A 26,248-nucleotide genomic window follows, 5' to 3' on the forward strand; every position below is an offset into this window, starting at 1 on the left:
CCAGACTCTGCATCACTATCAGCTATTTCCCCAATAGGCATGGATGCCCGTTAGCTCCTAGGAAGGAGGTTACCAGAGACCCGGACCTTGAAAGTCTGTGCTCTTTCATATCCAGAAAGCAAAGGCACAAGGCTGTGGGCACTGGAAAAGCAACTGATCTGGGCTAGGGCCCGAATGCTAGTGCAAAGCACAAGACGAAATTTCAGCCGGGCCCCCATTCCAAAGCTCACCTTTGCGATAAATGAGTTCACTACTGAGCCATTCCATTCCATGTCTGCCTTTCCCAATATTAGGTGTAATTCTTCAAGATCACACTGCAGAGTGAATCCTGTTTTCCCACAGGAATAATGTTCTCGCTCAACTTGGCATGAATGAACAAGGACTTGACCTTGAGCTTAATAGATAGCGTTCCATATTTATAATTGATGGTATGCAAAACTGACTCCATCTCAGGAAAACAGACAATGTAACAGGTGTATGTCAGCATTACGCTGTTTGTTCACTTAGCACAGTAAAGAAAAACTTTGATTTTTTTTTGAAGTACTCATTTTTGAATCTATAACAGCATTTGCACTTAGTGCATGCTCATTAAGAAGTCACTGAACGTGACCCTGGGGAGGAGGAGGGTAGGGAGGGAAGAGCAGAGAAAGAACAAAGCCATCTTGAAATTTATGGAGCGTTGAAAGACTGATTAATGATGTGTTAGGAATGCACCATTACCTCATGAGCTTCATGGGGAAAAAAATGGAATATAATGAAATCCACTCAGGACTTGGGCCACTTGGCTCTCAGGAACAGCAGTTTCTGTTTAGGGGGCGTTTTTCTTCTCTGATTCTCTGTATCACCCATTTGACAATTAATCATTGTGACATTCCCATGGACTGAACTTTTAATTATTACTGATATCTCTAGTACAGTTGAACTTCTCACATGTCGTGCTCTCCCCTGGCTTAGATGAAGAGCGCCCTGATAGGAGGGGTCATTTTCATACTTCTTGGGATCTATCCCTCCTCTGCCAATCTCCATGCCCCTGGACTTATGGGTTGTGGACCCCCTGCAGAGGAGGGACGGTCTCTGTTTATCCCTGTTTCCTCGGCAGCTGGCACAGAGGGTGACAAATAGATACTCGCCCTTGTGAAATAAATGTGGATGGACTTGGCAATCGGGCCCACCCACCGCACCAGGCGCTGTGCTGGCCCCCAGGGCAACTCTGAAAGTGGCCTTTCAGTCCCAGTTTCTGCTAAATGACACCTAGACTGGGAGGCCCCCTGAGCCATCTCACTTGCCTTTGAGCCCAGCTGAACTTTGCCACCACCACCCCCTCCCTGCAGAGAGCTGAGGCCAGGAGACACTTCCTGAGGCCCCGGAGGACCTCCCTGCGTGGCTGTAATTCGCTCTGTGACACTCTTCCTTCGCTTGGGACGAGAGCTGCTACTGCATCCTACTTCTCTCACGGCTCTGTGCACTTCGGAAGTGCTCAGATCCAAAGACGAGTCTGTTCTGTCTGCCTTTCTGCACAGGGAACGAGGTGGGAAAGGGAAGGACGGAAGTTCTGGTTAGAGCTAACCCCAGTCCCTCTTGCTGCAATGCTAGTCATTGCCACTTGCCTTGTTCTCTGTGGGAATGCAGACTAGCTTGGATGTAGACATTTATTTAAGATTTAGGTTCTAATACGTATCAGTACCAGAGGAGAAGGGTGTGGGGAAGAATTGGGAGATTGTCATTGCAGTGTATATACTATTGATACCATGTATAAAATAGATAACTAATGAGGCCATACTGTATTGCGCAGGGAGCTCTACTGAACGCTCAGTAGTGACCTACATGGGAAGGAACTCCTAAAAAGAGGGGGTATAGCTGATTCACTTTGCTCTACAGCACAAACTAACGCAACATTGTAAAGCAATTATACTCCCATAAAAATTAATTAGGAAAGGATTTAAGTTCCAGTTCCCTCCAAAGAGCCTTGAGGCAACATCCTGTCAGAGTCCAGATAAACCTTAAGCCTAAACTAGAAGAGAGGCCTCTGAGCAAGATGGCACAGGAGATGCCTTAGGCTTAAACACCGTTCTTAAATGTATCAGGGAGGCCTGGCATGCTACAGTCCATGGGGTCACAAAGAGTCGGACACGACTGAGCGACTGAACTGAACTGAAATGCATCACGTTCTCCTTAATCCTGGAGTAGGTCACAAGCCTCTCTCCTCAAGGCTAAATGGTTAAAATCTGTTCCCCTCACCCTCGCGCCTTCCCCTTTGCAGGACTCTGTTGTCATGCCCCCCTTCTAAATGCCCCCTGGGAATCCCTTGTTGGGGAGGGAGGTGCCCAGAAGAAGCATGTCCTAGCAAAACTTCCCTGGTGGGTCAGTGGTGAAGAATCCACCTGCCAATGCAGGAGACACGGGCTCGATCCCTGGGTTGAGGAGGTCCCCTGGAGCAGGGAAATGGCAACCCACTCCAGTACTCTTGCCTGGGAAATCCCTCGGACAGAGGAGCCTGGCGGGCCGTGGTCCACCAGGGGTCTCAAAGAATCGGACATAACTTAGTGGCAAAGCAACAACCAGGAAACAAAACTCATGGGGACGGTGGTTCCCCTGCCTTATTCTGTTGCTAGCCGCTCCTCCAGAACTGCTAGCCTGCACCTCCATACCCTCTGACATAGCCAGGACATTCAAGAGGGGTGATGGGTTCTGGGCAAAGGCAGGCAACTGACTCTGTCACCATCCATCTTTCTCTCTCCTCCTCCCCTTGTGGTGGCTGAAGTCCAACACAACTGTCCTCACGCTGGAGCTGGCGGATAACTGCATCATGAAGGAGGGTATCCTGAGCCTGGTGGAGATGCTGCAGGAAAACTACTACCTGCAGGAGATGGTGCTGTGCCCTGTCCCGCCTGTTCCTACCTCCACACTTAGGGTCTCAGAATCCACTCGGGACAAGCCAGAGACCCCTCCCCAAGCCCAGAAAGCCCAGGCTTTCTGCTATCAATCTGGGGGCTCCTCCCCACTAGAAGTGACTTCTCAGACGAGGGTCCACACCTAAGAGGCTGACCAGGGACTCTGCGTTCCCCATGGGCATAGGAAGCCCTGAGAACATATTTCCATCTGACCTCACGAGTCCCTAAATGGACAAACTTCTTTAGAGTTGCCTTAACGTGAACTTTCTTAAAGAAAATAAAGTCACGAGATAATTTCATAAACTACAATGCGTCCAGAGATAGATGATTGTTGATGGCTGGACACCAGCGTGAATGTACTTCAGCCCACTGAGCTGCACCCTTCAAAACGGTTAGGATGGCAAGTGTTGTGTTACGTCTATTTTACTACAGTTTTAAAATTTGAAAAAAGAAGGGGAAAAAATGACCAAGATAATAATGGCGAAGTTATGTAAAGTCCCTCCCGCTAGCCTGAATGGACTGTGTCCATTTATACCCCAATTTCTTCCAAGTACAGTAATTCGTGCTTTAGCAACCAGTGAAGGGAATTACAATAATTGCTTACTCTTAATTTTGGTTTTCAATTGTTTCATACTAAACCCTCCAAATAGTTATCTTGGGTTTCAAAAAAAAAAAAATTGCAGTGTGCATATCTAAAATACCAGGGTGAAACTGGGGAGGGTGCGGGGAGTCTTTGAGATCAGCTTCAGAGAATTGAGACCAGCCTAGGGCCTCGCCTTGAAACATCAGAAAAACCAGGGGTCCTCTCCTCCTCCTCCTCCTCCTCTTAATTTCCCTAACCCTTCCAGTCCTTTGACCTGACACCTGCTCTCTCTACCCTAACCTTATGCCCTTAGGACAGGCCTCAAGTAAGCCCCCACCCACCCCCATCATTTGTTAACCAGGGCCCTTTGGTGGGATTTATACACACAGAAGTGTTCTCTTGCCTTTTAGAATGTTTCCGACAATGATCTCGGCTTGGAGGGGGCCAGAATCCTCTCCGAGTTCCTCCAGAATAACACCTCCTCGCTCCTCAGTCTTCAGCTAGCAGGTGAGCCTGTGAGGGCTTCCCAGTGGGTACTAGTGGTGAAGACTCTGCCTGCCAATACAGGAGACGCAAGAGACCCAGGTTCAGTCCCAGAGTGGGGAAGATCCCCTGGAGAAGGAAATGGCAACCCCCTCCAGTATTCTTGCCTGGAGAACTCCATGGGCAGAGGAGCCTGATGGGCTGCAGTCCCTGGGGTAGCAAAGACTCGGACACCACTGAAGTGACTTAGCGCTCACGCCTGGCGCTTTCTGGTATAAAAGTTTGTATATTAACTGTTGTCAAGTTCATCAGTCTTTTACGGTTTTGATTTTTGTAGTCTTGCTTAAAAACTGTTTCCTACTTCAGATTTTAAAGTATTTTCTTTTATTTTCTTCAAATGTTTTTGTAATTTTTCCCACATAGATTTTCAATATATCTGGAATTTATTTTTGTTCAAGGCGTTAGGTAGAAATCGTACATGTTATTTTCACCTGGCTAAAATTCATAGCCAGGTGCCCAGCTTCATTAATTGAATAACTTATCCTTTACTGACTAACTTGAATGCCATTTCAACATATATTAAAGTGTGTGTTAGTCAGTCATGTCTGACTCTTTGCGACCCCATGGACTGTAACCCACCAGGCTCCTGTTCTCCAGGCAAGAATACTAGAGTGGGCTGCCATACCCTTCTCCAGGGGAGCTTCCCGACCCAGGGATCGATCCTGGGTCTCCTGCGTTACGGGTGGATTCTTTACCATCTAAGCCACCAGAGATGTCCATCATATATTAAATTGCCATATAAATATAGATTCCTTTCTAGAGTCTCTATCCCACTTCATTTATCTATTTCTATGTCAACATTGTACCGTTTTAGTATTTGTTTAAAATATTAAAATTATAATATGCTATAATTAGTTGAAATTTATAAAATAGATCAAGTATGTAATATTCAATATATTAGTTTTATACTTATATGTTTATATTAGATATTTTAATATGTTTTGAGCTTCCCCAGTGGCTCTGCAGTGCAAGAATCCACCTGCAATGCAGGAGACAGAGGTTCTGATCCCTGGGTTGAGAAGATACCCTGGAGAAGGAAAAGGCAAGCCACTCCAGTATTCCAACCTGGGAAATCCCACTGACAGAACCTGGCAGGCTGCAGTCCATGGGACTGCAAAAGAGTCCTACATGACTTAGCGACTAAACAACAACAATAATGCGTTTAATATTTGAGTGGACAAAGTTTGACCTTTTTCAAAGTAATCTTGGCTATTCCTGGACAGTTTCTCCTGCAGGTGAATTTTAAAATCACTTTGTCAAGTTCTATTAAAAAAACTTATTGGGATGTTGGTTGGAGTTATATTTAATATTCTAGGTTAATTCAGGAAAGAATTGACATATTCAAAATATTGAATAGCTTCATTTAAGAACTTGGTTTCATCAGGTTTTTATTATGTTCTTCAATAAATTATTATAGTTTTATTTCATTATTAGTCATGCATATTTCATATTAGCTTTATGTCTAGGTCTTTATCATTTCATTCTTATGAGAATAGAGTGTTTTTTCTACCACTTTTTCTAATTACTTTATTCCTGGTATGTATGAGAACTATTAATTTTTGTACATTCAGCCTATTGTCAATCATTTTATTGAATTATCTTACTAGTTCTGACATTTTGTTAATATTCTTGGATTATTTATGTAGGTGATAATGTCTGCAAACAATGGAAGTTTTTGTCTCTTTGTTCCAATATTTATGGCTTCTTGAGAGTTTTTTGGTTGTATTGGCTAAGACCTCTAACATAACATTAATCCAGAAAGTTCTTTGCAAAAATATAAACTTCCCAGCCCTATCCCAGGCTGCTAAGTCAGACTTCTTTAGGGAGAAAGGCTAAGAATCTGTATTTTTCATCTCTCTTCCAAACAATTTCTTACAGCCGAGGCAGGATAGGTAACAAATAGTATAAATACTATATATTTACTTATATATAAATACTTATATATTTGAGTAACAGATCACTTAAGTTTATACATAAGTTTATAGATTTTCATCTCATTTCATTGCACTGGTGCCAGAAACAACCAAGGAAGTATTTGTGTTTCAGTGGCTTCATTCATTCAGGATTCACTGAGCACCTGCTATGTGCCAAGCGCTTTTTGAGTGCTACAGATGGTTTATTAAACTTTTCAAGGAGAAATTTGGGGATAAGAATTTGTGTTATCTATTCCCCCCAAATCACCAGTGTTTTATCAGTGGATTCCTTAGCAGAGCCGGGGCTAGGATAAGACAAGAAAGGCACTCGCCTCAGCCACAGAACTTAAGGGGCAACAAAAAACTCAGTAACCAAGTAAATAACATCTTAAAGCAACATTTTAAAAGCCAAAATTAATACAAAGATAAGTCCATGGGTGAAGAAAATATCAACACTTTAAATAAACCACAGAATCCCACAGGGACAGATTGGAATGAAGTACAGGGTCAGATCCTGCTTTTATTTAAACTCTGGTTCATCATAGATGTTTTCTCATTGATTTGTATTTTAAACTATTGAGCTGTTATTCATACCGATTACCAAGATTTTTGGCGCCCCTTTGATCTTGCACGCATGGTAAGTGACTCATTCATCTCTCCAGTCCCAACTCTGCTGCTTAGACTTGAATTAGCCTTTTTAGAACATCACAGAGTTTAGGCAGGGGTTGATGCTATCAGTGGATGCACAGGGCATGGTGTGCCAACTCCTGCCACTCCCTACACAGTCATGGCAGAGAGAGAAGGGAAGGAGCATTAAAGAGATGGTAATGAGCTGTCTTTCTTCGTGTGTGTTCTTCTGTGCCCAAACACTGCTTTAAGCATTTGCCCAAACCCCCCGCCCATCCAGGCTGCCACGTAACACGGAGCAGAGTTCCACGTGCTACACGGTCCTTGCTGGACTTGCCACCTTTTCTATGTCCGATTGTTCCAAAGGCAAGAAGCTGGCAGGACTAGATATGGAGGGTTAGGGAGCCTTAGTCTGAAGAGCATTGCTAATGCCCACCCCCCTTCACTGCAGGAAATAACTTCAAGGAAGAATCTGCAGAGCTGTTCTGTCAAGCCTTGTCGGTAAGAAGCCAGGGGTGCAGGTGCAGCCAGCCCCATGAGCGATGCCGCGGGGACACGGGTGGCTCTGAGCATCAGGAAGGAGTGAGGCCCCTTACCTGGTGTAGGGAGCTGCTGAGTGTTCAGACTCCAGTCCTATCAAAAGCCTCAGCAAGTGGTAGGACTATTTGGATGGTACTAAATTCTCCTAGCAGTCATCAACAGTTCTACAGGAAATGAACTGTCCTCTGTCTAAGAACACTAGCCTACTTAATTTTCAGCATACGCAGGCCCCCATCACAGTGTTCTAAGTGAGGCATTTGCAAAGACAGAGAAGACAAAAATCACCTCTCTCTGCCCTGTTTCTTTCTCTAGAACAATTACAGAATTAAATCACTGGATCTCAGTCACAACCAATTCTGTCATAAGGCAGGCGAGTACCTGGGGCAGATGCTAGGTGAGTCCTGCTGCGAAGGGAGAGGCCTGGAAAAGGGAGGGAAGTGTAGGGTAGGATGGCTTGTCAGAGCTCATCTCCTGTTTCTTTATTGTTATTGAAATTTTGGTTATAGAAAGCAACGTAAATGATACCCCAAATTCATTCTGAACACAGCAAATATCTGAATGTGTGAAGTAATTAGAAAAACATAGAAGTAACTTGTCTCTATGAGAAGTAATACAGAGAGATGACTTCAGGGAGGCTAAAGATTATTAACAGAAATGGGCACACACTGTAACAAACCAGTGGGCAGAAAGTGCAACAAAAACGATTCATACATTTGACAACAGTAAAGTTGAAAACTTTCAGATGATAAAAGAAGTTGTGGGGCAGTGATAGAAGACAAGCACTAGTTAGGGAGTAGAAATGTAGAACATTTGTAAAATATAAAAGATTACTGTTCAGAATACTGATGAAAGGTCCTCTAGCTCAATTAGGCAGTGATAAATACTCCCAGGAAAAAAAAAAAAGAAAACCTGGCCAGAGCATATGGACAGGGACCAAAGAAAACCAAGTGTCCGCACTCTTCAGTAATTAACACGCAAAAAAACCCGCAAACAGACCTCCTTTGTCATCTAGCAGAGCTGTAACAATTTCCCATCAGAGAATATCAATGGCAGTGAAAACGAACAAAAAATAGGGACACTCACAAGTCCGCTAGACAAAGGCACTTTGGAGAACAATTTGAACAATTGTTCAAATTGGAGAACAATTACATTTAGTAATATATATTACGGAGAAGGCGATGGTACCCTCCTCCAGTGGTAGGACTGGAAAATCCCATGGATGGAGGAGCCTGGTGGGCTGCAGTCCATGGGGTCGCGAATAGTCAGACATGACTGAGCGACTTCACTTTCACTTTTCACTTTCATGCATTGGAGAAGGAAATGGCAACCCACTCCAGTGTTCTTAGCTGGAGAATCCCAGGGATGGGGGAGCCTGGTGGGCTGCCATCTATGGGGTCACAAAGAGTCAGACACAACTGAAGCGACTTAGCAGCAGCAGTAATATATTGGAAATGTATATATTCTATGACACAGTTCACCTCTAAAGGTGTCTCAGAGAAGGTCTCATGCATACAGAAAGTGCCGGGGTCCTGCGCTGGTGGTTCCAGGGAATTCGAAGGGGAGACGGCATAGGCAAGGAAAACTTATTTATTTAGAAATATAAAGAGAGATTAGGAAGAAATAGTATAGTAGGAAATTTTAGTGGAAAAAAGAAGCCAAATAACTTGTTTTATGGGGAAGGCTAATAAAACCTCAGGACAAGAGACTTGCACCATCTATGTTGGGCCACCGGCGCCCATTTGAATAGCGGAGGGTGCCCCACCTTAGGCTCCCTCTCTCACAGATCTTAGAAGCCAGGGCAAGTAAGTAGACGTGGTGAGCCTCCCTGCTCCAGATGGGAATTCAGCCAGAAAATAGAGCAGGAAAAACACGGGGGAAACCAGTCCGGTGACTGACCCATCCTCTATTGTCCGGAAAGGCCTTATATACTTTTGATTTTACATAGAGATCAATGGATAATACAAAATTATGCAGTGTCAACAGCCCTGACTCTTATCGAGACCAGGCTTTCTCTCTACATACCTAGTTGTATACATAAGTCTTAGGTGATTTACATCATCTTCCGGCCAGAAGGCCAATTAACATTTTACAGCCCTTTTCTGATAAGGGTAATAGTGTTTTTCTTCCCAAAGTCTGGTGCCACTCTCAGAAAGCACTAAATAAAGTTACATTCTTACATAGCAAGGATACAACAATTTATAACAAGAAAGTGAAGTACAGTGATTTATAACAAAAAGAAAATTAATTAACTCAAAACTCTAGTATTGCTAACATCAAAACTACTATATTCCTATTTCTGCATCCCATTTACATTGATTAATATCCTCCCAAGTGCCTAAAAGATAAAGGATATGGAGGCCTGGCAGCAAACATTAACTCAACAAACTCTTCATCAAACTAATTCTTAGCCCCCAAAGGCTCTATATCTTTAAGATGTTTTAAGCTTTGTGCCTCTCATGGTTGGGGGCTGTAAACAATCCACAAGTTGTAAAGTCAGTCTGACCGGTCAGATAAGTTAGAAAGCCATCAAAGTGGCTTAAGCCGAGACAGTCTTTTTATATGCAGGAGACTGTTGGAGCTCTGAATTAACTCTTTCCAGAGAAAAGGTGGTAATGTCAGAAGAGTATAGTATAGCAGACAGTAAACAGACAGAGTTTGGTTTCGGGGTAGATGCTCAGACAGAGGACCCCTTGAGACCTGACTCGCCTTGCCCATCAGGCCTCTCCGCATGACCTTGTCATGGGTGGGATCTCCCGTGCTGGCTCTCAGCAAGAGAGAGCTGTCCAAGGAGGTTCGTTTTAACAAAAGTGTTATAAAAGGGGGAGAAAAAAAAACAAACTAAATGTTCACTCCTGGGGAAATGAATAGAACCAGAGAGGACTTCTAGCAGTGGGGAGAGAGTGCTAATCTAGATGGGGAGGGGAGAGGAAACTGCCCAGGGAAGGTGGCTATTTGTTGAAACCTGAATATAAAAGAAGCAACAGCCGTTCTATATAGCTTTCCAGGAGAAAGCCTGTTTGAGGAACTTGGGGGCGACAGTGTGGCTGAAGCGCAGGGGACAGGGGAGGAGAATGGAAGGGGGAGAGGTCGTTGAGGTGGCGGGCAGCCCCTCACGTCGAGCTGTTGGAGCCACAACAGCCACAGAGCCTGGGTTTCATTCAACGCACGGTGTGTCACCAAGGATGTGAGCGTGAGAATGATGAGGGACGGCTGGGAGGCTCAGACCAGCTCCGTGACTCCTACATCCGAGGAGGACAGGAGGGGAGGACGGAGGCGTGGTGTTCCAGACCAGGACAGGACCACAATGTGAGCTCAGCCAGGAGGGTCCCAGAGGAGATGGATTCAGAATATGCTCCGGAAGTAAAGCCAAAAGGACTTGCTGATGTGAAGAGGGAGGGAAAGTGAGAGATAAAGATAGATTCGTGATTCTTTAGTTTCAGTTCCTCGTGAGATGGAGGTGGTGTTTACTCAGGGGGGGATCTCAGGGAGTCACAGTACGGAGGGGCAGGAGTTAGGAGTCAGGGTGTCTGCTTTTGGTCAGGAAGGGCTTTCAATGCCCATTTGACGCCGACACGGAGATGTCAGGAAGGTGGTTTGCTGGGTCAGTTTAGAGTGTGGAGAACAAGTCAGAACTGAAAACATGTTTGTGATGTATTTAAAGCCATGGCCACGTGTCCAGATGAGGTTGTCCAGGCGAAGAGTGCAGACAGAGTTGAGTAGGGGGCCATCCTACTGCCCCCGGGGTCACTCCAACATTTTAAAGGGTTGCAGAGGAGGAGGAGGAGCTGGAGTGGGAGTGATGAGTCAAATAGCAGGGAAAGTGAGGTACCAAGGAGCCACGTGGTGGGGAGTATTTTCAAGAATGGGGAGGTGGTCAGCTGGGTGAAGTACTGTTTAGAGGTCAAATAAGACAGTAAAGTGACCACAGGACTTGCCAGCGTGGAAATAACTACTGAGGGAGTATGCAAAACCAGCTGGAGTGGGCTGAATTGAAAATGAGATGCAAAGAAGTGAAAATGGCCACGTAAGCAACTCTAGGCGCTCTGCTGAGACGTGGCTGGAACAGAGATGGGTGGCGTGGAGTCCAGGAAGGTTTGCAAGGGTGGGAAATCCTGACAGGAGGAAGAGAAACAAACTGATGATGGAGAAGGCTGCTGCTGCTCTGACTCTGCGACTCCATAGACGGCAGCCCACCAGGCTCCCCCGTCCCTGGGATTCTCCAGGCAAGAACACTGGAGTGGGTTGCCATTTCCTTCTCCAATGCATTAAAGTGAAAAGGGAAAGTGAAGTCGCTCGGTTGTGTCTGACTCTTAGCCACCCCATGGCCTGCAGCCCACCAGGCTCCTCCATCCATGGGATTGTCCGGGCTGCCATTCCCTTCTCCGTGATGGAGAAGAAGGAGGAGATAATCATAGGATCGAAGTCCTTGAAAAGACAGGAGGTGGTAGTATCTATAACAAAAATGGAGGGGCGGCCTGAGAGCAGTAGGGACCCATCATTCACTGAAAAGGGGGGAGCCCAAGAGTGGGTGTGGGGGTCAGTGGGGCTGGGAGATAGCACTTTAGGAGGGTGAAGCTCTCTCACCCCATGGTTGCCGTTGCCTCAGCGAAGCAATGAGGCAAGATCTTCAGCTGGAACGGAAGGGATGGAAGAGCAAAGTGTAAATGAGTTATTGGGTATTTTGAGTCTCCCTTTGAAAACTAATTGCCAAACATTTTAAAATTAAATTTTAAAACAAATTTAAAATGAGACAAACTAACTTCTGTTTTAATATGGTTGTCACCATACTATACATGCAGCTTTTAAAAAATTTCGTGCATTAAAGCCACCAAATATTAGATGATTACTATGTGACAGGTATCGTGCTAGGCTCTTTACATCAATCTTTACAAAAAAAAAAAAAACACCTTTGTAAAGGTTAACGTTCCCTTGTTATAGATCAGAAAACAGAAGTAAGGGAAGGACAATTAAGCCAAAGAATCCGCCTCAATGTGGGAGAACCAGGTTTGAGCCCTAGATCGGAAAGATCCCCTGGAGAAGGGCATGGCTTGCCACTCCAGTATTCTTTCCTGGAGAATCCCATGGACAGAGGAGCCTGGCAGGCTACAGTCTGTGGGGTGACAAAGAGTCAGACATGACTGCCTTCTGTCTAAGGTCACATAGCTAGGAAGTGGTGAAAACAGAATTAAACTTTTAATTTTGTGGCCATTTAAGAGGAGCAGGAATGCAAGGTATAACTTAAGTGGGGGACATGGCACAAAAGAGGAAAGAAGGGTAGGAAGGGACTGAGGGAGACAGGCAGGGAGAGAATGAAAGCAGGAGGAAAGTTTGTTCTCGATACAACAGAAGGTGGTGTGCATTTTCCTGAAAGTCTGTCCTGGTGGTTGACACAAGGGGAAGGCATGATCAGTACAGAGCGCTCTGTCCATAAAAAAATAAAACAGAAAATCACATTTTCCTGGGCCTGAAGGCGGTTCCTCCCACTCAGTGTCCTTCAAGAGCACTTTAGTCTCTCTTCCCAATAGTGTTCCCAGCACATCCGCCCTCCCCAGAGAAAAATGACAATGGCGATGTGTTTAAATAGAATGCTCTCCCAGCCTTATGTAGCCTGTGATCAAAAGCATCTTTAAGTTTTCTTTTTAATTGCAATTTCGGTGCAAACCCAACTTCTAGACAAGCCTGATGTCGCCCCACTTTCACCTGGCTGTATCCCTAAAGTTCTCCTGGATGGACATTCTGTGGCCCCCACTGCTCCCGTAGGTCTCCATGAAAATATCACGTGATAGAACTCGCCATGCCCACCACAGTCTTGCTATGTAAACAAGCCCTGTTTCCCATGCTGTCTCCATCTGTGTTAACGACTGTGTGATTTTCCACCAGGTGGATATCTGTGTTAGGCTTTGCCCCTCCCCTGTGAGTCACAAACCTTACTTTTGTAAGTGACGCCATGGTAAGCATCTACAAGTGTATCACTCATCTCACATACTATACGTCTCCCTAGGAAGAGTCTCAGGGGTGATAGTGCCGTGAGATGGAGCAAACAGATTTTAGTAGGAAAATGTCTGTGACCAGACAGTTCGGAGTGTATCCTGTGTTTGCCACCTGCAATGCACGAGTATCTTACTAGGTTGCTGTGGCGTTGGGAATCACCTCGTAATTTTGTGTTTAAATGGATAACTGACAAGTTATTGCCTCCGTGTTCTGCTTTGCATGAGGACTGAGCCCCCCCAGTTTCATGGATCTCAGGCCGACCCGGAGCCTGGGTTCTCCGGGAGGTGGGGGATGCTGAGATGATGCCCTCCCCTCCCTCAGCCATCAATGTAGGGCTCCAGTCGCTGGATCTGAGCTGGAACCACCTCTACATCCGGGGAGTGGTGGCCTTGTGCAATGGTCTCCGGGTAAGCCTGCGGGAGCGGAGCCAGGGTTGAGCCCGGGTGAGGAGGACCAGGCCCTCCGTCCGCCGTCTTGAACCCCTTCACCATTGAGGTCGGTGATCTGAGACCTCCTCAGGCACTCTTCACAGCCAGTCTGCCTCCCACAACTCCTGAACGCATGACCTTCGTTAGTACAAACCCCTCCCAGGGAAACTCACCCTACTGGGGCCTCCTACGCACCTCTGGGGGTAACTTCAAAGGGGCAGTTTAACTCGGGGCGAAGGGAATGACCTTCACCCAAAGAGAATGCACTCTGAGACTCTGAGCCCAGCTGGGAGGGATCTGGAAAGATCTGGCCATCTCTCTCCAGGGAACCACTGAGCACTCTGTCTGGAAGTCAGCCAGGGTCAAAAATGGGGGCCGGTTGGCTGGGTGAGTTGCCTGCAGCCTTGATGCTGGCACTGTTTTCCCTTCTCCCTGCAGTCTAACGTGTCGCTGAAGAAACTCGACCTCTCCATGAACAGCTTTGGGAACGAGGGGGCTGCAGCCCTAGGGGAGGTCCTCAGACTCAACAGCTACCTGACCTACCTAGACCTCAGCAGCAACAACATCACCAATGACGGGCTCTCCAAAATCAGCAGAGCCCTGGAGTTGAATGAGAGCCTCAAAGTTCTGAAGGTAGTCTTCACCCAGGCTGGGGGCAGGACAGCTTGTGTGTACATGTGTGTGCCTCTGTGTGTGAACTGTGCATATCTGTGTGTCTCTGCACCCAGGCATGTGTGCGTCAGCAGGTGTGCATCTGTGTATGTGTTCCTGCGTCCCTGTGTGTTCTTGCACGTGTGTATCTGTGGGGGGGGAGGGGGGCGGAAGTGGGTTGGGATGTTGCTGGAGAGAAAAATCTACATTCTTGGCTGGCTTTGTTCTGTAAACTCAGTGTCACACCCTCCGCTCTCACCTGGCACAGGGTAGCAGTTTGTCTCTTAACTGGTTTTCCTTTCTCCCATCTGGGTCTCCTCCAGGTTTTTTTTCTTCACCAAGTGGCTTTCGGGATCTCTGTTCCCCAACCAGGGACTGAACCCGGGCCCGGGGAGTGAAAGTGCCAAGTCCTAACTGCTAGACTGCCAGGGACTCCCCTCCTCCAGTTTTTCTCCGCACTGCAGCCAGAGTGTGCATTTTGAGTGTAAATCTGGCTTCTAACCCCACCCCTACCTACTCTTCTCCAGCTTGAACCCCACATCCCCCAGGGCCTCCTTCACTCAAACCCTGTTCTCCCCAAGTGCGCTTCAAGTTTACCCTCCCCCCAACTCCTATGCTCCAGCGGATGCCTCAGAGTCCTTTTTTTTAATTTAATTTTTTGGCTGCCCGGGGTCTTCACTGGTGCACAGGCTTCTCACTGTGGTGGCTTCTCTTGGTGCAGAGCACAGACTCTAGGCACGTGGGCTTCAGTAGCTGTGGTGCAAGGGTCTAGGAGCTCCTTGACATGTGGGATCATCCCGGACCAGGGATCAAACCCGCTCCCCCTACCTTGGCAGACAGCTTCTTAACCATGGGCTTCCCTGGTAGCTCAGCTGGTAAAGAATCCACCCGCAATGCAGGAGACCCTGGTTCGATCCCTGGGTTGGGAAGATCCCCTGGAGAAGGGATAGACTACCCACTCCAGTATTCTTGTGCTTCCCTGGTGGCCCAGCTGGTTAAAAAAAAAAAAAAAGCCTGCAGTGTGGGAGACCTGGGTTAGATCCCTGGGTCGGGAAGATCCCCTGGGGAAGGGAAAGGCTACCCACTCCAGTAGTCTGGCCTGGAGAATACCATGGACTGTATGGGCCATGGGGTTGCTAAGAGTCCTGAGCGACTTTCACTTTCACTTAACCGCTGGACCACGAGGGGAGACTGCAGGGGCTTTTTCATCTCCCTCCCTGCAGGACCTTGCCTACGCCACTTGCTCAGCCCACAGTGCTCCCCCAACTGGCCTCAGTTGCTGGTCTGCCTCGGAACACAGTGGGATCCCCAGTTCTCTAGGGACCCCCAGGGAACCCTCAGATCCCGTTTACCCCTTCTCCCAGAACTCCCCAGAGTTCCTCTTTATATCCTCGTTCTGAGTGACTTGTCTGTCACCCACTAGCATGAGAGCTTCCTGAGGACAAAGACGTATTTGGGTTTGGCCATTATTATATTCCCTGTACCTAGCAAAGTCCTGGGTGGTTTACTCACTAAGTCGTGTCCAACTCTTGTGATCCCATGGACTGTAGCCCACCAGGCTCCTCTGTCCATGGGATGCCCAATGAATATTTATTAAGTAAATTAATGAATACGTATTTCATTTTAAATTAATTTGTTTATAGATGCTAATTTATAACAGTGAAGCTCCTGGGAAGTTGGCAATTGATGAAAAATGAGGCCTTGTATTAACAGATCCCCTTTCTGAGGCTCCTACCTTGAGCCAGGTTCTGTTTAAGTGATTTGTCTCCTTATTCCTGGCCCGGCCCTACCAGGTGGGCTCTAGTAGCCCCACTTGTCAGATGAGAAGACTGAGGCTGTGTGACTTGTTGGCTAGAAAGAGGCAGAGGGAAGTCAGCTTTACCTGGCTTTCTGCTGCAGCTCCAACTCCCACAAGATACGTGGGTGACTCGGGGGGACCACAGACGTGGAAGTGCTGGTGAAGAAGAATAGGAGTTAGGAATCAGTGAAGACGAGCTGCCATCCAGGAGGGCAGTTGCCCTAGAGCTGTTGCGGTGACAAGAGGGAGTCAGGTTCTGACCAGTGCAAGTAGCTTGGGGATGGCAGACCATCCAGGTGGCCGCCTAGTGACTGGGGAAGCTGAGAGGCTGGCCTGCCTGGATGGGCACCGAGTGTGATTCAGACAGGAAGGATGGACTCAGCCTCCAAGGACTCAGCCTTGGGGGCCAATGAAGCCAAGGAAAGTTCAGAGAATCTGACTTCTAAAAGACTAAAAAGCTGCCTCAGCAAAATGGCCACGAAGATTTTTTTTCTGGTTAGTGAAATATAGATGATTTAAACATTTTTTTCTACTGCTTTTAAATTTTCTCTGCAATGACCAAATATTTTCATTTTAGATCCTTGTCATGCTTGTCTGTGCTTAACCCAGTGACTGGCATGTTGCAGGGCCCCAGTCAATGTTTGTTGGATGGATGGATGGTCAGTGAGATGGACAAGTGGATGGATGACAGACAGACAGACAGGGAGGTGGGTGCTTACAGAGAAATCTGGAAGACATAGACTGTAGTGTGACAGGAATGTATGGAAGCCGTGCTCTGAACCAGCCTTTTCTGCCCCCATCTCTGCCTCCTTCTGCCTTGCCCTTCCTCCCACAGCTTTTTCTGAACCCCATAAGTATGGATGGTGCTCTGTTACTTATCCTGTCCATCAAGAGGAACCCCAAATCCAGGATGGAGGATATTGACATTTCTGTAAGTCATCTGATGGTTCACTCACACTCAGGGAGCCTGCCAGTTACCATGGCCACCGCGCCAGGTGCCAACAGCTCTGGCCCTCAGGGCCTATGTGCTCCAGGAAATGAAAAAAAAAACACTCCTTTTGGGGTACAGTTCTGCCCTTCTCCAGGGGTCCTTTCCATCAGTTTAGCCAATCGGTCAGTAACATCATGGTATAAATTTGCCCGATCCTGGGAACCTGGGACCTGCACCCCCAAGAGTGGGCCTGAGAGCAGAGATGAGGAACACCAGAACAGACCTGTCTGCAGTCAGCTTTGTCGATGGATGGCTCTGGGCCTTAGAATGCTTCCACAATCACAGGATTTTTAGAATCTGAGTACGAAAACACGTCCAAATCTGTGTTTTCATTTCATGACTCAGTCTACTCTAATCAGAGTAGTATTTGAGTGTTAAAAAAAAAAAACCTTAATGGAGGCGGGAAGCTTGAGGAGGTGACTCCACTCTGCGGGTACTCCTGAATCATCCCAGAGGTGGGAGCTGTTGCCAGCAATATCCTATACTTGTCCACCAGTTTATACTGTGTGTTCTTTTTAAGCCCCAAAGCCATTTTATAGGCGCCAACTCGTTTAGTTCTACTCTGGGAGGTAGGTAGAATGTGTTCATGACCTAGGGATGCCAAGGCAAAGTATACAAAGCAAGTGACTCAAGTGATAGAAATGTCTTGTCTCACTGTCCTGGAGGCTAGAAGTTCAAGGTCAAGGTGTTGGTCAGGTCGCTTCCTCCAGAGGACTGTGAGAACGAATCTGCTCCCTGCTTCTCTTCTAGCTCCTGGTAGTTTGCAGGCAATCTTTGCTGTTCCTTGGCTTGTAGAAACCTCACCCTGGATCTCTGCCTTCACCTCAGATGTCACTCTCCCTGCGTGCGCGTCTGTCTCTGTATCCCAGTATTGTATTCCCTTGTTACAGGGACACCAGTCATGTTGGGTTAGGGCCCACCCTAGGGACCTCATCTTTAACTTGATCATCTGCAAAGATCTTATTTCTCAATAAGGTCATATTCACAGGTACTGGGGGTTAGGATTTCAGCATCTTTTTTTGTGGGGGATATGATTCAACCCATGACCAGTTCAGTTCAGTTCAGTCGCTCAGTCATGTTCAACTCTTTGCGACCCCATGAATCGCAGCACACCAGGCCTCCCTGTCCATCAGCAACTCCCGGAGTAACTCCAGGAGCTTCAGCTCTGAAGATCAACACTGGGGTAGAAATGGGCTTTTCAGGGCCTTTGGGGACCAGTCGTGTAACCCCACAGCCGTGCCTGTCTGTCACACACAGACACCAGCCTCACCTTCTGAGAGCAGAGTGAGATGACAGGAGGTGACAGGCCACCAGCACCCGGCTAGGACACCTGATCCAGATCACGTGGGAAGCTCACAAGCCAAACCACCAGTTCTAGCAAAGGAGAGCCGTCCCGGTCTAGGAGCAGCACTGCAGAACGAGCTGGAAAAGACAACACGTGGCTTTGCCTGGGGGGAGCCCGCAGGTCTGGGAGATGGCATGACGGCAGCGCCCGCCGCCCAACAGGTCCCCTCTCTCCCTGCTGCAGAATGTGCTGGTGTCCGAGCAGTTTGTGAAAATACTGGATGGCGTGTGCGCCATCCACCCCCAGCTGGACGTGATATACAAGTCAGTGCAAGCCCTCTCGGCCAAGAAAACCCTCTCCACATGGACGAACCCCGTGAAACTGATCCAGGTGAGCCCTGCTTCCCTCTAAGAGCCCCCAGGGACCCCTGGAGAGAGCTAACCTTTGGCTCAGCTCCCAGAATTTCTACTCCCCCAGAGCGGCGGTCCTGTCTGACAAGGGACTTCTCAGCTGCAGGATATCCCCTCTGGCTCTCAGATCCATCAGCAATGCTTCCTGACTCCCAGAGGAAAGGAAGTGCTTGAAACTGGCTAAAGTGGGAGGGGCGTGGAACAGAGTGATTTCTGCCAGCTAGGCTCCTCCATTGCAACCAGAGACAAGTCACTATAGTGCTCTGTGCCTCAGTCTCTTCACCTGTAAAATGGGCGTAATAATAGTACCCACCCCAGCAGGGCTGCTGTGAAGGTTAAATTCTATACTCCACATGACGGACTTAGAACAATGCCTGGCATGTGACCAGCACACAATTCACAGAGGCTCTTTCCAATAGCTGGTAAGGATGCAAAGACATCCTGTGGTCAGCGTGGGTATTTGGTGGCTTCAACTAATGAGAAATCCATTAAGTCTTTTATATCTAGAGGTCACCTGCTCCTGGCTCCAGTCTTAAATTGTGTCTGGCAGTCGGAGGAAAAAGATGTAACAGGGGCAATAAAACTCAGAGAGCATTAGAGCTGGAAGGGATGTTATAGCTTCTCTGGTCCAATGGCCTCACAGAGCAGTGAGGAGTTTTCACTGCCGGCTCTGCCCTGGACATGCAGGTGAGGGGCGTGCTGCTGGGGGCAGGACTGTTACCACCTGGGGCAGCAGGAGCTGGGAGGGTGCCCTGCGAAGGCAGTTCCGCGTGGCACGTGCCACTGGACCTCTGTGCCTTGGTTTCAGAACCAAACAGGAGAGCTCTTACATGAAAATTCTCACTGTAGGAAAAGTTCTAGAAAGCAAAGCAGTATAGGTATCTTTATATCTTTATGAGTGAATCGATGTCAGGTGAACAGAGGAGAAATTTGTTTTGCAAGAAGAGCGGGAATGGAGTTATCTAGTGCAAAGTGCCCTTGCTCCTTGTTTTAAAACAGTATAGAAAAGGAATCCCAGAGGAGAGACCCAACCACACATACAATGTAAGCCGTAGGCCTTCCCCTCAGGGGCCCAGCAGTCTGGCTGGGAAATGGGATAGACACAGTCATTTCCAATAGAAAAGGTCAGATGATAAATAATAAACAAGTGACCAAGGTAGCAAGTATCAGTACAATCCAAACTAGAGGTCACTGCAGGACTGGGCAAACAGGAAAGGAGGCTTCCTGGCAGAGGCGGTTTGGGGCAAGGGCCCTGACACGCAGAAAGGGTGCAGGTGAGCCCCAGAGGGAGGGATGGAGGGAGGGGACTCCCACCAGCAAAGGAGCAGATAGGGAGTTACTTGCAGTGTGTCTGGAGGGGTGGGAACAGAACCACCTGGCTCTGGTCTCATAGGGAAGCCTGGGAACCAAGGCTGCAAGGGAAGGCTGGGGCTGGACATGGCAGTCCTCAGACAGTAGGCTCAGAGCTGGGTTTGAAGTCAGGGAGCAGGGAGCCAGGGAGAGTTGTTGAGCAGAGGGTGTGATATGAATCCAGCAGGACTGAGGGAGAGTATTTTTGGCAACAGGGAGAGAGAAGAACTGAAGGGAGTAAATATGAATATGAGAATGGGAAAATCAATGAGGACACACTTGTAGTATTCTAGATACAGAACGGTAACTTGGCTGAAAATGACGATGGGAGTGGAGATACCCTTACGGAGCATCTCCAGGACTTGGTGAGTGGTTGTGTCTGCGTGCATGTGTGCGTGTGTGTGTGTGTATGTGTGTGTATGTGTTGGGAGAAGAGAGACCTGTGGGAAGAGGGGAGAGGTGAAGATAACTCCAAATTTCAAGCCCATGGACTTAAAGAATGATGGTAATGTTGCCAGCAATAGGGAAGTCCAGTGGGGAAAAGAAGCTGCCCCTGCCCCCTCTTCCCACTCTGACTTCATCCCTCCCATTTCAGCCCCATTGGATCTCTCCCCATTGCTTCTTGCATCCCTTAAAATCAGCTCTGGGTCCCTCTGCCTGGAACACTGCCCCTCCTGCCCTCTGGGTCTCACCCTCTCCTCCGCACTCCCTCGGTCCGCACTTGAGTTTCCCTTCCTCGGGCAACCCTTCTTAGGTTCCCTGGCCAAGAGTCAGTGCCCTTGACACACACTGCCCCAGCCCTCTGCTTCACCCTTTCACCACAAGACTGAACTCCTCCAGGGCAGGAGCTATGTTGGGTCTTGCCAAAAGCACCTCCCAAAGTGACAGGCCCATCCGCCAGTCAAGGCTCTTAGTTGCGGACCACAGAATCCACTCCACTAGGTTAAGCAAAGAGGAATCGATTACCAGAAAGGGACTCCAGAGACATGAGAGGGCTGAAGAAAAGCCTCCACGTTTAGATTCCAGAAGACACCCAACCAGGAATTGCCTGTGGAATCAGGAAGCCACCCTCCCAGCTGCCAAAGCACTCGGGTCACACATGCATCTCACCAAAGGGCTTGGTGAAACCATCTCGTTCCTACCCGCAGCCTCCAGGGGGCTTGCGGAAGGCCGGTCTTTGGTTTTCCAGCCTCTGTAACACATTATAGAGGTGGGTAAGAAGGAACTAGAGTGGGTGTAGCTGCTGCAGCCCTCAGTAGCAGGGATCACAGAATCCAGCTGACTCAGGCTCGCTTCAGACGTGTTGGATTGAGGTGTCAGTGGGGTTCAGCATGCACTAGCGAGCAGCGTCTGGGGATGTGGAATTGGAGATGGGGGTCCAGGATTCACCCTGGGGTGGGGTGGGGTCGCGGAGAACAGCAGAGAGGGAGATGCAGGGAGAGGAGAGCAGGGACCTGGGAGTGATCCCTGAGGAATTCCTCTGTGAGCAAGGGAGTCTGCAGAAATACCTGTCGGCACATCTGCCTTCAGGCTTTTGAGAGTCAGAGGGAAAGAGAAACCAGAAGATACTAAAAAGAAACCAAAAGAACATTTAATGATACTGGAAAGGAGCTCACAATATATTAATACAGTGCATTTTATTAAACAGTACGGTAGAAAGATGTTAGATAGATAGGCAGGCAGATGAAAAAAATGTACGTCAAGATGTTACCTCTGGGCGGTGGGATTGGACTATGGGTGATTTTTCATTTTCTTCTATTTATCTAAAATGACCTTAAAATGTGAGTAGCTACTATCTTTGAATGGAAAACAATGACATATCATTTTTAAAATACTCTAACACAGTACGTCTCCGTATGAGGATATTTGGATGAAATAATGAGAATCCTATGAATTCCAGGAGCCTGTTCCACCCATCCCACTACATGGTTCTGGTTTGGTCTTTGGGTCTCTGAGCTGACAACAGCCCTCTCGCATCCACAGAGCACCATCTCCACTAGTCTTAGCAGGGGCGACCTCAAAACCAAATAATGCACATGCATGTCATCACCGCCCTATTCCCTCCACGCTGTGGGAGCTCAACAGCCTAGGAAACAATCCTTCCGCCTTTGGGATGTGCACCGGCAGGACAGCCTGCTCAGTGTGGGTGGGACAGACACACGGGAAGCATCGCGTGCGGTTCTGCCAGGCCTCGGTCTGGGCAGGTAGGGGTCGGAGGTGGGGCGGGGGACAAGGGTGGGGGTTCGTACAGATGTTACAAGGCTCTTGGTGGCTCCTGCTTCTCCCAGAGCTACGCAGACCAAAACAAAATCTCCGTCCTGGACTTCTTCAGGAGCCTGAACCCCAGCGGAGAGACGATGATGCCTGTGGGCGAGTTCCGGAAAGCCATGATACGGGTAGGTGGCTGCCTCGTGGCTGCGGGCACTGGGTGTGCGTGTGTGCACGTGTGTGTGACAGAGACGCACACAAGCATTTCACAGAGCTTCCGCCTTGGCTGTGAGAAGCCAGCTGATCCATCTCCTCTATCGAGACCCAGAGGGACAACTAAGCCTCCCTCCATCACCCCCTGACGTCATTCTCTACTGCATGGCTGGGCGTCACTGGTGACCCAAGATGCTGCCCGAAGACGCACGTTCTTCATCTTCAAGGTCTTTCTCCCCATTGCATTTGGCTCCTGGGCAGATTTTACAAAGGAGTAGGATAAGAGACCACATCCCAGTGCCCCAGTATCTTACCTTAGGCTGTATCATCTTGGCCGAAATCCCACACCTTCACGTGTAGGATATGATGGAGGTTCTGAGGAACCCCTGAAATGCAAGCATGAACAGGTCTGGTTCCAGAGCACCCCTAGGAAGGATGGGCCCTGCAAGAATAGGACTTTGTGGAGGTCCAGAGGAGGCGGGATAGGACCCCCGGAGCTGGGCCTGCGGTGAACAGGGCTGGCTAGACTCGGTACCAGGACCCTGTGGAGGTCCAGAGGAGGGGGGATAGGACCCTCGGAGCTGGACCTGCGGTGAACAGGGCTGGCTAGACTCTGTACCAGGGAGGTAAGGATGAACTTCCCATGCTGCAAAGTCACCGCTGCCCACTCCACCTAGACTCCCACCTCCTTCCCCCCCCCCACCCAGGGCCCTCCAGATTGAAAAGAAAGGCTTGGGGTCCTGGGCAGTGACCCCCGGGTGTCGGGGAGCATTTATTCCCACCCTGCAGGGTGTGTGAGTTCAGCTCCCTCGGATCTCTCAGTTGCCAGCTGTGGGCCCAAGGGGAGTGAGTGAAGCACTGTGGTGTGTGTGTGCGTGTGTGTGTGTGTGTGTTGGGGAGGTTGGGGGTGGGGAGCAGAGAGCTCCACTGACCTTGCATGTTCTGTCCACCTCCTCAGCAGAACAAGGTCCCCATAAACCGGTACCAAGTCAGGGAGCTGATAAAGAAGCTGGGCGAGAAGACAGGCATGGTGGACTTCAGGTCAGCCTGGCCCCGCTGCTCAGACCTCTCGGGGCTGCCCCTCTGGCCCCCGGAAGGCCCGCAATTCCGTCTAAGGTACCCTGGCTCCAGGGGCCATGCTGGAGCGATGGGGACACACGGAGCAGAGGGCGAGGCCCTGGGGTGGGGACAGGGTGTCAGACACAGAGACGAGAGGACAGAGGTGCCCTGGGGAACCGTGGGTCATTCGACTCTGCTGGAGGATAGGCAGCCAGGCAGGTGAGATCTCCTTGAAGAGACCAACAAGGACCTTGACAATGGTCATAACAGTGACCAACATCCATGAGCCCTTACCACGCACCAAGTACTCCACCAGTCAGCAGACGGGTGCCCGGATTCTCACAGCACCCAACAGGCACTATTGTGCCCCCCACCCTACTGTGAGGGATGAAACGGAGCTTCAGCGAAGGAAGGCATGGAGCCAAGGGCTTGCGGCCAGGAAGGGGCAGCTGCAGCCTTAGGACCCAGGTCTGCGTGGTCCAGGCACCTGCTTCCCTGTGCCAGACCTCCGGGCTGAGGCTGCAGGACGTGCTGGTCTGCACACAGCCCTGCGGCTGCGTGTTTGGAGGAAGCCCTGAAGAGCCTGCCGGAGGAGGCCCCTGTCCAGCCCTGGCCCACAGCCCTCCCCCTGCCCGGCCCTGGCCCACAGCCCTCCCCCTGTCCGGCCCTGGCCCACGGCCCTCCCCCTGTCCGGCCCTGGCCCACGGCCCTCCCCCGGGACCCCTGTCCCTGCCTCCGTCAGTGTTCCTCATGCGTGGAGGAGCCGCTGCCACTGCTGTAATTCGGCTCTAACAGTGAGGGTGAGGCTGTGTGCAGGGCTCTCAGTCTCCAAGTCTTTGAATGGGGTGATAACCACAGCACCCGAGAGAGTTTCATAACAATCGAGTGGAGACGATGTACATGAGGGGCTGGCACGTGATGCTCTTGGTCAGGAGCGACACCATCATCCAGCAAGCATCGCCCCAGCAGGGTGGCTCAGGCGTGCCCCCCACCTCGACGGCCCCCCACCCCAACCTGCCCTCTCTAAAGCGCCACCTCCTGTTCCTTGGGACTGGTGGGAGGAGCCCAAGGCAGAGGGCTGGAAATCAGGCCGCGTGGCCATCAAGAGGCGGAGCTGGGGCCTCGGGACCCAAGTGGGAAGCTCTAGCTGGCACCTTGAATTCCCCTGCGGTCAACACACCGCAGCTCTGTTAGTTCCGATTGAAGAACAGAGTCATCTTTCTTTTCTATTGTTGCTTGAAATTATCATTTTTTGTTACAAATCATATCTACTTGTAAAAGGTCTAAGTCCACAGAAGTGCCATAGGGAGAAAATGAAGGCACTCTCTCACCGGCTCCCATAGCTCCCGCTGCCCCCAGAGTGCGCTTGTGAGCAAGCCCTGGTGCATGCTTCGGGAATTTTTCTCACATACTTGCAATCAAGTGTGTGTGTGTGTGTATGTGTTCTCCAAGTGTTAAAAATATGGACTCTGGGCCCGGACCACCTTAGTTCCAAGCCCAGCTCCACTCCTGTGGAACTGGGCAGTTTACCCAACCTCCCGGTGCCTCAGTCTCCCCATCTGTATATAGGGCTGGGAGCTTTCAAGGATTAAATGAGTTAAAGCCTATGAAGCACATAGAACACTAGCTGGCATGTGGTGGACTCACAGTATTTTACTGTTATTTGACCCTCACACACACACACACACACACACACACACACACACACACACACACAGAGTTTCTTATTTATCATAAATAGAAGCATACCAAGGCTTCCCTGGTGGCTCAGATGGAAAAGAATCCACCTGCAATGCAGGGTACCCGGGTTCAATCCCTGGGTCTGGAAGATCCCCTGGAGAAGGACATGGCAACCCACTCCAGTATTCTTCCCGGGAGAATCCCACAGACAGGGGAGTCTGGTGGGCTGCAGTCCATGGGGTCGCAGAGTCAGACACGACTGAGCGTCTAACGCATGCACAGACCGCGCTGTCACAGTCCCCTGGCCTTGCTCTGCCTTACAGGATGGTTTGGTGAACTGTCCACGTTAGTATCTTTAGACCTATCTCAGCCTCTTCAACCGCCGCATGGTATACCACAGCGCAGAAAGAGACTCTGACCGACTGTTAGGTTATTTCCAATGTTTTGCTGCCGCAAGTAACAGTCACCAACTTTCTTTCGTATGTCGTGTCTGCACACCTGGTTGTCTACCGTGGGTTGGGTGGCTCAGACCCAGGATGAGCACGTCCACATTCTAAAATCAAATCTGCTGCCAAAGCTGACAACGTAAACCCACCTTCATCCCTGTCTGGATGCTGAACCTCACCTCGGGCATTGCTTTGCCAAGATGAGAGATGGGTTTACACGCGGTCTTACTGGGGTTCGAGCCTGTCTAAACACTCTCGGCAATCAGCCACAAGGCTGCATCAGTGCTCACCGTTATCCCCTTACCTTTCAATCCAGTTTCTTGAAAATGATGAGGTCGTAGCAACACGTCTGGTCTGGAAAGACGTCTCGGCGACAGAGAACTTCTGGCACATCGGCTGGTGGCAGGGGAGGAGGCGGAGAGCTGGCTGAAACCTTGGTGGACACACCCCAAGGCCAGGGCTGTGAGCCAGCCAATAAAGTCTGGCTTGGGTCTCTGGGCTGCTGGTGGCCTGCCCTTCCCCTGGGAGCACCCTCCAGTTTTAGGGGGCCGGTCCTTGGCAGCCTCATCAAGAGCCATGAGACAGATTGGGAGCGGGTGGAGTTGCTGGGCGACAGGATGAGAGCAGTGGAGGAAAGGTCA

General features: G+C 49.3%; 1 protein-coding gene and 1 long non-coding RNA gene across 9 annotated transcripts in view; one reads left to right on the forward strand and one right to left on the reverse strand.

Moving 5' to 3' along the window:
• Positions 1 to 24,710, forward strand: part of LRRC74A (leucine rich repeat containing 74A) — a 29,694-nt gene extending 4,984 nt beyond the window's left edge. The window contains exons 4-13 of one of the 3 annotated variants that reach the window (XM_042252784.2): positions 2,762 to 2,869; positions 3,885 to 3,981; positions 7,009 to 7,058; positions 7,410 to 7,491; positions 13,410 to 13,495; positions 13,955 to 14,149; positions 16,801 to 16,896; positions 18,485 to 18,631; positions 22,290 to 22,397; positions 23,381 to 24,710. In XM_042252784.2, the coding sequence (XP_042108718.1) occupies positions 2,762 to 2,869; positions 3,885 to 3,981; positions 7,009 to 7,058; positions 7,410 to 7,491; positions 13,410 to 13,495; positions 13,955 to 14,149; positions 16,801 to 16,896; positions 18,485 to 18,631; positions 22,290 to 22,397; positions 23,381 to 23,704 (1,293 nt within the window). In that variant the 3' untranslated portion in view covers positions 23,705 to 24,710. The remainder of the gene's footprint in view (positions 1 to 2,761; positions 2,870 to 3,884; positions 3,982 to 7,008; positions 7,059 to 7,409; positions 7,492 to 13,409; positions 13,496 to 13,954; positions 14,150 to 16,800; positions 16,897 to 18,484; positions 18,632 to 22,289; positions 22,398 to 23,380) is intronic. The other 2 variants (XM_042252785.2, XM_042252786.2) reach the window with 2 other exon arrangements.
• LOC121820009 (uncharacterized) lies at positions 3,884 to 25,986 on the reverse strand. 6 transcript variants are annotated; one of them, XR_006060472.2, is made up of 6 exons: positions 25,912 to 25,986; positions 23,355 to 23,431; positions 22,737 to 22,808; positions 18,227 to 18,378; positions 16,050 to 16,121; positions 3,884 to 4,029 (listed from the first exon to the last, which is right to left on the reverse strand). It is a non-coding gene; the product is annotated as an uncharacterized LOC121820009 (long non-coding RNA). The 6 variants fall into 6 exon arrangements; XR_009601376.1 differs by having other exon boundaries at positions 22,737 to 22,864; XR_006060471.1 differs by lacking the exons at positions 3,884 to 4,029; positions 16,050 to 16,121; positions 18,227 to 18,378 and adding an exon at positions 21,568 to 22,365.
• Positions 25,987 to 26,248: the final 262 nt, after the last annotated feature.

The sequence above is a fragment of the Ovis aries genome, chromosome 7, assembly GCF_016772045.2.
Source record: "Ovis aries strain OAR_USU_Benz2616 breed Rambouillet chromosome 7, ARS-UI_Ramb_v3.0, whole genome shotgun sequence".
In the NCBI taxonomy this organism is placed as follows: Eukaryota; Metazoa; Chordata; class Mammalia; order Artiodactyla; family Bovidae; genus Ovis; species Ovis aries.